This window comes from Drosophila takahashii, chromosome 3L (assembly GCF_030179915.1).
Source record: "Drosophila takahashii strain IR98-3 E-12201 chromosome 3L, DtakHiC1v2, whole genome shotgun sequence".
Taxonomy (NCBI): Eukaryota; Metazoa; Arthropoda; class Insecta; order Diptera; family Drosophilidae; genus Drosophila; species Drosophila takahashii.
Window position 1 is genome coordinate 27,404,488 of NC_091680.1, and position 10,397 is coordinate 27,414,884.

At 39.3% G+C, this 10,397-nt stretch overlaps 2 protein-coding genes across 4 annotated transcripts; both read left to right on the forward strand.

Moving 5' to 3' along the window:
- The first annotated feature begins 67 nt into the window (after positions 1-67).
- On the forward strand, positions 68-2,761 carry LOC108069758 (venom acid phosphatase Acph-1). The gene is made up of 5 exons (XM_017159998.3): positions 68-390; positions 1,274-1,372; positions 1,435-1,518; positions 1,578-1,736; positions 1,974-2,761. Exons 1-5 carry the CDS (start codon positions 208-210, stop codon positions 2,682-2,684), a joined length of 1,236 nt encoding a protein of 411 aa, XP_017015487.2. The 5' UTR covers positions 68-207; the 3' UTR covers positions 2,685-2,761.
- Positions 2,762-3,642: 881 nt separating this feature from the next.
- On the forward strand, positions 3,643-9,321 carry LOC108069759 (venom acid phosphatase Acph-1). 3 transcript variants are annotated; one of them, XM_070214900.1, is made up of 6 exons: positions 3,643-3,838; positions 3,903-4,799; positions 6,665-6,763; positions 7,091-7,174; positions 7,801-7,959; positions 8,381-9,321. In XM_070214900.1, exons 2-6 carry the CDS (start codon positions 4,638-4,640, stop codon positions 9,089-9,091), a joined length of 1,215 nt encoding a protein of 404 aa, XP_070071001.1. In that variant the 5' UTR covers positions 3,643-3,838; positions 3,903-4,637; the 3' UTR covers positions 9,092-9,321. The 3 variants fall into 3 exon arrangements, with proteins under 3 accessions (XP_070071001.1, XP_017015488.1, XP_017015489.1); XM_017159999.3 differs by having other exon boundaries at positions 3,643-4,799; XM_017160000.3 differs by lacking the exon at positions 7,801-7,959 and having other exon boundaries at positions 3,643-4,799.
- Positions 9,322-10,397: the final 1,076 nt, after the last annotated feature.

Genomic DNA, 10,397 nt, shown 5'->3' on the forward strand with positions numbered 1-10,397 from the left:
TTGTAGTTGATTATTCCACCGAATGAGCAGCTCGCTATACGCCGCTCTTATCTATGAGTGTGCGGGCAGGAGGCATGAGTATGGGTGACCACATAATCAAGACTTAAAAGCAGTCCGCAGTACTATTGATGCATTCACTCAACGCACAAGCCCCAACGAGGCCGGTCCAGTTGATTCCTAACGATCCGCTAATTTTAATTCGCGAAAATGCTAAAGTTACGCGGCCTGCTGCTCTTTGTGAGCTATGTGTTAATTGTTCGGGGAGGTGTTGTCCATGTTGAAGTTCCCCTGGGGATCACTGAGGGTCCCGAACACGGTTCTAAAAACTCAGTGGAAGTACATAATCCCGCGGACAGTGAAAAAAACTCAACCCTGAAGCTGGTTCATGTGGTAAATAAGTGAAAACTGCGAAGAATCTGAGAAGCAAAACAATATAATTTCATTACGAATTAGGGCTCGTTACAAATTTTTTAACTAAGCCAGTCAACAGACCAAAAAATTAAACAAAATGTGTTAAACCTATTTAATTTGACCTATTAGCTTGTGACGACAAATGCCATAACAGTGCCAAAAACTAAAATTAAAAAAAATTAAATAAAGTTTTCTCTTAAATAAACAAAAGTTTAGCTATGTTTTCCAATGAGTACAGTAAAAGAGAACTTTAACATAAATCAATCGCGACTGTTCTTGGGCCAGTTCGCAGTACTCGTGACGTATACGTAATATTGCAAAAAAGTTCCAAGACCAGAAACCGGTTTAATCAAACTTAAACTTCACATTTATGAGGCATTTCATTGTATAATTATATATTCCCATTACGATTTGAATGTTTAAAGCACAATTTGAATTAAATAATTAAGAGGAAGAATTTAATCAAGATGTATAAATATTTATTTATTGAAATCAACGCTGGCACGGGGTTAATTAAAATCAAAGTACTAATTACTTGCTTTAATGGTCGACTGAGACCAAAAGAAATATTATAATTTTAAATACTCCCACGGGAAAATATTTCTTTTTCGTTTAAACTAAATAATTATCCCATTTTCTCGGTATTATTGTAGTAGAAGTAGATTTTAGACTACCAAACTTATTAGCTTACCATAAAAACAAACAATCGAAGTAAAGTTGATACTCGTACCTTATAAAAAGCTCAAATTGACCCTAGGGTAATTGAAATACTTTTGACTAACAAAGCTTAGATTTGGATGCACAATTAAATACAGCAAAGTTCTTAGTTACCAAATATTTATCTCATTACATTTTGTGACAGCTATTTCGTCATGGGCCACGGACACCCGTCACCACTTATCCCAAAGATCCACATATCAACGAAACCTACGAGCCTTACGGATGGGGAGCGCTCACCAACGTTAGTACTTATCAAATATAAACACTAATTATCCAAATTAAAGTGCAATTTTAATTTGACAGGGTGCTAAGGTGGAGCTATATAAAATAGGCAAACAGCTTCGTCAACGCTATAAAGATTTCCTGCCACCCTACTATCAGCCCGAAGTACGATAAGTGGAGTAAGCTTAAGGGGCTTTAAAATAATCAGAGCATTGCAATTTCAGGTGATTCGTGCCCAATCTTCGGAGTCGCCGCGCACCTTGATGTCCCTGCAAATGGTGTTGGCCGGCCTCTTTCCGCCGGAGAACACTCCTATGGAGTGGAACCTGATGCTCGACTGGCAACCCATTCCCATTGTGATGGAATCAGAGGAAACTGACGTGGTGAGAATAATAATCATTAAAATGAGTCAAAATCTCTCAAGTATCGAAACTTCTGTGTTTATTATTTTAGAATATATTTTCCATTATTGGAAGTAAACAAGCTATGATTACGAATTTGAAGATAATTATTAATGAATAACTGCAATTTTTTATTGAAACTGCTGACCACTTCAAAGAACTTGACTAAAATAAAAATCTCAATATAAACATACCCTTTTAACTATATTCGAATTTCAGCGTATAAGAATGAAGGCCCCATGTCCTCGATACGACGAGGCAGTTCTGGAGGTGATAAACCTTCCCGAGGTTAAAGAGCTGCACGCAGAGAACTCTGATTTGCTTCAGGAACTGACTAATCTCACTGGTCTCAATGTTAGCCACGCCCATGATGTTACCAACATTTTTATTACACTGCTCTCAGAGCAAACTTACGGCTTGGAGCTGCCCTCATGGACCAAGGATTACTTTCCGGAGAAGATGTTACCGCTAGCCGGAAAGGCTTACGTCTACGATGCATACACGACCGAGTTACGCAAACTGAAAGGAGGTTTCTTCGTGGAGCTGCTAATAAAGCAAATGCAGGACCAGATTTCCGGAAAGATAAAGCCTAAAGATCGGAAGATGTTCCTTTCCTGCGGACACGATTGGACCATCACAAATGTGCTTTCCGCCTTAAACGTCTGGAAGGCTCAGATGCCTCGATTCTCAGCTCTAATCGCCTTTGAGTTGCATCAGAACTCAGAAACAGGAGAGCATTTCATGGAGATCTTCTTCCAAAACGATCCCGAAGAAGAGCCACAGCAACTTCAAATTCCAGGCTGTGAAAAGCAGTGTCCCATTGCAAAGTTATTGGAATTAACGAATGAAATAATTCCCGATGCTTCCTATGAAGAGCTGTGCAAGGCAAAGGGTACTCAAGAGGGAGCTAAGATCAGCTACAATTACTAAGCGAGTTTCATTGTTAGTAATCCAGTGTGCAGTATTAATGTGACATAACGAATAAATAAATATATGTATATGTGTAACTCTTTCGTGTACCAATAATTTGAGTGTTTGAGTGATTGGCACGCTTCGGGGTATCATTTACTAATTAACTATTGAGCTTTGAATGTTAGCTAAACTAGTTTTGTAACGATTCTCGTTATTAAAAGGCAGATTGAAAAGTTTTTAATTGTTTTTATATTACAAAAAATAGGTATAGAATAATTTTTGTATTTATTTAAAAAATATAGATAGTTAGGATGGATGGATAGGCTAGAATATAGAGTTATATTTTAATAGAAATATTGAAGAATAATAGAAGGTTATTTTATTTTAAAACTTATTTATGGATTTTAGATTATATTGTATACATTTGGTTTTTTAAGCATTTTCTGATATTGTTCTGCTATTAAGAATGTTATAGTTTACAGATTTTTGTATGATTATGCTTACTGTTCCTAATTAATAATAAACAAATAATTATGAATTGTATTTACTAAGTAAAGACTGGTTAACAGAATTATATAGAATCAAAATATCGAAACTAATTATGTCTGCATTACGTTGTTATGTTACCTAAAGCATACTTTCAGGCGACGCTTAGTTTTTTTTTTTAGGTCTTTGAAGGTAAACAAATATTATTTGGATTTTAGAACATCGCTGAGGTAATTATAAGAATTAAGTATTAACCACATTTTGTAATGTTTGTAAAATTTAAACTAAATTGAATGTACAATATGAACAAATAATTTTATTTTGAGTTTTTCAACAGCCTCTGTATTTCAGACCTTTAATTGGTTAGATTGGGTTTCTGTTTATTGTAGATTGAATATCCATAAATCTTAATCGACCCTCTCCCTTTAATGCCCCACATTAATCCTATAAAAACGGTTCGGTATTTTTTAAATTTAAACAGTTGGCGTTTGAAGCTCCACTCACTCGAATCGGAAGTAACTCACAAAAAAGAAAAACGACTTCAAACAAAAGGGCAGTATGTAATTTTCCAGATGGACATCGTTTTACAGAAACTTCCGGACTATGACGAAACCGTATTCCAAATCCAGCCCAGCCTCAAAAGCAATATTTAAATTTGGCAATTAAGCAACGAGAATGGATAATGTGTAATTAACATAATGCTCGATCAAGAGGCTAAACGATTTATTACAAAAGTGCTTGCACACGCAGATTCGATGACAAATTCGTTGGTGTTTCGAGTTGGCGGCGGCGCTAACCAGAACAAAATTAGTAAGCGGAGCCAATCCGAGAGTTCATATAAATTAAAAGTCGCGGGCGCGATTTAAAACGCCTCAAACGCTGCGGCATTGTGTCGGTGTCTGGGGCCTCTGCTCGGTCAAACATATCTTTGTACAATAGAACGCCAGCTACAATAACAAATGGAATAATAGAAATAAAAAGAGCGACGGTGACGAAAGCATTTGGCGATAATGGAACGATAAAAGAGCCAAACACTCATGCCTTTTTTGACTTTTCGACTTTTGCAATGATATTTCCCCCGCAGTCTTACCGAAGATAGTGCCCAAAGACAGTCGCGTGCGACCCTCGGAAAAGTCGAAAATTTAAATATATCACCGTAGCGCCTATCAGCATAATATTTAGTCCACGGTAAACAGAAGATAGTGGTCCTACACTCGGAGAAACCAGTGCAATTAATAGAGGTCGCGTGAGGCGAAAACCCGTTCACCGCGTCTGTAAATTAGCTAGTTTCGTAGCTCGACCAAAAGCACACAAAAGTTATTAAAGACAAAGCAAAGAGCGAACTCAACACGTAGTCTTCGATTTGTCTCGAGACTGTTGACTCCCAAAAACCGAAGACTGTAGAAACAAGCCAAAAGCGGAGTCGGAGAATCCGATCCCCTGACAGATTCTACGGCCATAAAGCTATAAAGCCCGTCCACCAAAATGCCGCGTTCGCATTTCACTCGAAGGCATTGTCTAGCGATGACGGGCGGATTAATTGCATCGGCGGTTCTAATCTGGTGCGTCGCTCACTCGGCGATCGAATCGTCGGCCAAGCTCTACGATCCCGGCGCTGATAAATCCACGCTCGAGCTGCTGCATGTGGTAAGTCGGTGGGCGAATCGCCAATCAAATCGAAAAACAAAGCGGTGTGGTATTTAAATTCCGGAACACAAAACAGCTGTGCGGCACAGTGATAGCTACACTATGCGAACAACAAGTAGTTAAAGGGCATAGATATGTTTTATAGGTCTGCGAAGAGAAAGTAAAGTGTTTATTTATAGATTTTTGATACAAAAGCCTTTGCTATAAAAACACTGAATTCAAAATAATAATTGAGGAAACGCCCCTGAATTAAAACCCGCCATAAAACTTGTTATATTACAAACAAGGATAATTTAACTCAATCGTGCTAAAACATATGTATATATTACGTATCCTAAAAACATTCCAAACCAATTAACATTAATCCAGAGTCAGCAATCAGCCGTACCATAAAAATTCAGCTGATAACACAAATTGTTGCCATCACTTTTAAAATTTTGTTTACCGCATTGAGAAACTCCTGGCATTGACATTTACGTAGGCAGTAAAAACAAACATTCTGCCGATAAAGCATTTGTTTATAAATGTGTTAAGCGAAAGTGCAAACGCCGGCGCATTTTTTGTAGCCGTGTGTAAACCCATAATTATGATAGTACTACAGTTTAGTAGACTGTCAGCTCCGGTGGCAGATAAGATTCAGTCCGGTCATTTAATCGCAACCATCAGTACGGAAAGTGAACTCGTTCGATAAAGGTATGGCAGAATAGACTGTGGAATTTCCAAAAGACTTGTCCCAGGTTTCTGTGCATTTCCCTCCTTTTATTATATCAGCTGTTTGAGCCATTTGTCTGGCTCAATTCAATCAGATATAATGTTCATATAATTGCTGTGAATTACACTTTACGAAAAACAATCGAGCGCGGCCAGGCGGAAAGTTTAGCGGATCTTTTTTATATTAGTTTAAAGCGAGTTGGTGTTAAAAAGTTTAAGCTGACCTTGGAAAATAAGTAAGGTGGTGGTGATGGAAACCAGGGCGAAATCCAATTACAGAGCGTCAGAAGTAATTTTTTATTTTTTGTTATTTCTTTCTTTGCGATGCGCAATTATATTAGCCAATTATTTTAAATGTTATCTCAATTAGCAATCAAGTCAAAGGTGTTTTACAATTTTAGCTAGGTTTTTATTTGCGGGGCGAAACAAGTTAGTTTAATTTTGTTTAAAATATGAAAATATTCCCTCTACACCAAAAGCTAGCGTGATGTCATCAAGGGTCTTGTTTAAATTAGTTAGCGATTCAATAAATTATTTTAAAATAACCTGTATAAAAGCCACAAAAAACTCGCATAATTTATACATTCTTACTAAATAACTCTTACTTTAATTAACACGATTATATACTCTGCTAACTCATTCGTCTTTTAATAGACCCACAAAAAATTAATTACAAAACAGAAATCAAAACAAAACCAAAACAAAAAACCAGCTTCCCAAATTACACTCTGCCCAAAACCAGTCTGCTGTCAAACGTATAATAAAATTATAAAATAAAACTGCGACGCACTTTTGCTTTTTGTTTGAGCACTGGTCATACACGATTGATTAACTGGAAACCCACTTACCGTAGTCATGCGGCGCAGTGTTAAACGCAGTTATGGAAATAGTCCCATCCAGAGCCCAGGTTCGACCTTCAAGTGAGACACCGTCTTATCAGCGAGAGAGAACACTTCCGCCAGAATCTGGGGTCGCACGAGCGATTCAATCTTACAAGCCCGTCGCGTGCTGAGTTTCTTAAAGCTGCCAGCTAATTAAAGTGTTTCTGCCTTTCGATCGCTCGAGATATATATGTACATATGTATTTGCCTACACTGCGGTGTGCATGTGGTGAATCCGTTTGACTAATAAAAATTGTAATTGCTAAACTTCAGGTATTCCGACATGGACCACGAACGCCGGCGGATACGTATCCAAGGGATCCCTATGTAAATGAGACCTACTATCCCTTTGGCTGGGGACAAATAACAAATGTGAGTGGAGAAAAAGTTGTGCAGCGCAAACTTTTGCCGCGTCATCCCCGAGTCCCGTCCCCCGGCAAAGCATTTAAATAAATTGAAATGCAAATGTTTTGCTGGCAGAGCCGGGGGATCGGGGCCGGCTGCATTAACATATACACATGCATATGTTTATGCAATTGCAAAAATGCAAGGCATTTATTATTTTATAACACTTCTCTCCATCTCTGTCTCGGACTTCGGCTCACTCTCCTCCCCGGGCCCCGCTTTCCCATTTCCTCGGCTCCCTGGTGTTGTCTCACGTGCCATCCGCTCATGCCATGCAATAAATCAACGCTCCAGAATGGCAAACGCGAGCTGTTCAACATTGGTACTTGGCTGCGTAAGCGTTATGGCAAATTTCTGGCGCCCAACTACAGTCCTGATGTGAGTAAGCAGTCACTAACGAACCGACAAGGCACAACCCCTTGCACCCCTACACAGAGAGAAATTTTCAGTGCACATCTTTTGGGAGTTTAATGGATTTTCTGTCTTTATATCAGTTTGTATGTTTCAGTACTACAAGATTCCGCCCAACTACTATCTTTTTAAATGTTAAGTTATGTGCTATTATATTTTCTTTGTGATAAACAGGAGTTAACAAATCTAAAAAAAATTAAGAATTGTTTCCAAGATCATTTAAATCCTAAACAAAAACTTAAAAGATATTTTAAATTCATTAAATATGTTCCTTTAAAGTTTTATAAATTTGGAAAGCTCGTATTAAATTATACTTATATACCTAATTATACTTATATACCTACCACATACTACCTTTATATACTAACAGTCGAAGCTGCAATCAATTTCTCTCTGTGTACCCTTACCATACTCCCTTGCCATCACGTCCGCGGGGTGGTTGCCTGATAGTGCGGACGTTTACAAATTGCAAAGCTCAAGCGCGCTTGGCTCATCACTCAATTCCTTCTTTTCTCTTTCTGGTTCTGTTTCTGGCTCTGGCTTTCTCCTTCTCCGCTTTCTCCGTCTCCGCTCTATTCCCTTCTCTTCGATAGTCGGTCCACGCTCAGGCGACGGGTGTTCCGCGAACTCACATGACCATGCAGACCGTTTTGGCCGCCTTTTTCCCGCCAAAGGGCACCGATATGGAGTGGAATGGCCGGTTTAATTGGCAGCCCATACCTGTCTTCTCCCAGGAACTCAATGAGGATACGGTGCGTATACTTGATAGCCAAAATGATTAATCGAAACAATCGCCTCCACTGAGGGTTATAACTCGATTAGCGATTTGACAGAGATTAAATATGCATAAGGGTGTACTTGTATATTAGTGAATTTTGTAAGAATAGTTAGTTTTGGTCAACGAATACTTACATATGTTCCGTTTACCTTTCTAATTGTAGGTATTATGTTAGGCTTGGAATGAATTAAAAAAGTTATTAGTAGCTCATGAGATTTATATGCAAAGTAATGTAAATTATTTTTGACTACCTGTTTATCGCTGAGTAAATGTAAATTGCAAATTTAAGCCTACTTACTAATTCAAAAAAACTAAAAATAGAACATTTATCTATTTACGCAAGTCGAGGTCTGTACAACAAATGCTATTTGATTATAAAAGTAAACTATTTTTAGTTGCTACTGGTGCGAAAACCCTGCCCGCGATATTTTGAGGCCCTGAATGAAGTCTACGAGCTACCGGAGGTAAAGGCAGAAATCGCACCCTATCTGGAAATGTACAAGGAGCTGGAAGAGCACACGGGCCTGAGCTTTAAGGAGCCCGAGGATGTGCAGTCGTTATATTTGACGTTGCTCGCAGAACAGGAGTGGGGTCTAGAATTACCTGAATGGACGCATTCCTATTTCCCCGAGAAACTCCAATTTCTGGCCGAACAAAGTTACGTTTACAACGTCTACACACCCGAGATGCAGAAGATTAAGGGCGGTCCCTTCATCAAGAAAATGCTCGATGAAATGCAGCAGAAGAAGAACGGAACCCTGAAGCCCAGTGGCAGAAAACTCTTCATATACACGGGTCACGATTCGACGGTGGTTAACGTTCTTTCAGCCCTGAAAGTTTGGGAGCGCCAGATGCCTCGCTACTCCTCGATGATTTTGTTCGAACTTCACAAAAACAAGGAAACCGGCGATTACTGGGTGGAGATCTACTTCCGCAACGATCCCAAGGGTCAGGCTCAAAGGCTTACACTTCCTGGCTGTGAGTTCCAATGTCCTTTGGATAAACTACTGGATTTCGCCAAGGACGTGCTTCCCACGGAAGCGGATGCAAAGCGGTGCGAGTCCAGAAATCAAGCCTTCACAGAACCACCTCTTCGAGGACCATAGGAACCACAATACAGTGCAAATAGGAGAATCGTTCAGGTGCTACACATCTCAGGGAGTGGGACCGTCAAAAGTCCACGAAGAAGCCGTAGTTTTCTAGTTAAGTCAGTCGTTTAGCTTATACCGAATAAAAGTCCGTTACCCTTTTTTGTAAATCTTATTATCTTATTTTAATGTGATCTGAACACAGATAAAGAATTAATTTTTCTTAATATAAACTGAACATTTTTTTTTATATATTCCTCGACTTGTTCTCGAATAAAAGTTAGACGTTAGGGGAAAGCTCAACCGATAATTCCCCCATTAACCTCCTAGATGTTCTGATAACACCCGATCGATAAAACCAGGTCTTAAACAAAAAGACCGATGAAGTTTTAGTCGGTGTAAAATTCAAAAATTCAAAAATTCAATTCTACCAATTAAATGGGTGTGTTACTTTGCTATTTGTGTGTATTTGTTGTTGTGAAAGTAACTATTTGATTGCCAGAATTGACAATTTTTGTGGTTGGGAACTGTTTGACAATTATATTTGTTATTTTTTTTTTTTTTTCGTACTTATAATTTTTAAAATTTTTGCTTGAGTTTGCCTAGGAAGGCGTTGTACAATTTTCGATATATCGTATCGTATAAATAATCCATTTTATCTCCTGTTGCAATATTAACTACTTAAAAATAATTTATCAGATGTTGGTATTTTTAGCATTACCTAGTTGGCTTTTCGACCAATTGTCAGACGTGCGTTTAGTTCTGATCGGACCTCCGAGTTGCCCCTTCGTCGTTCGACGTTCGGTGTCGGATATTGTCAGCCGGCGTCTTTTGCGCCCCATGTGGCAGCCAAGTTGGCTCATTTCCGCTCTGTGGCGACAGTCGACTGCCGTCATTGCCATTGCCCAATAGGCCGCTTCCGCTTGGCCTTTGCCAGCGGCAAACGCAAACAACTTCCGCACTTGTTTAGCCAGTTGGATGCGCCACTCCATCTTCGGTGCCATTTCTGTTTCTGTTCCTACTGCCATCTTCGCATTTCCCCGCCGCCCTGCTCATTTTTGCCAAGAGGTGACATTTTTCGCATTGCGGTTTACCATAAACTATTTCATTGGGGAGTTGCTCTCCACCTCGCCCATTTCTTTCTGCCCTAACCATCCGCTCATTCGCTTGTTCGCCATTGTTTACTCGTGTGCGCTCCCATCTCTCTTCCAGTTTTCCCGCTTTCCTCTGCGTCCGTGTGTGTCAGTTTTCCCTGCTCCGTGGTGTGTGCATATCTGTAAACTTTATTTGTCAACGGGACGCATATGTTGTGTGTTTGCCAAAA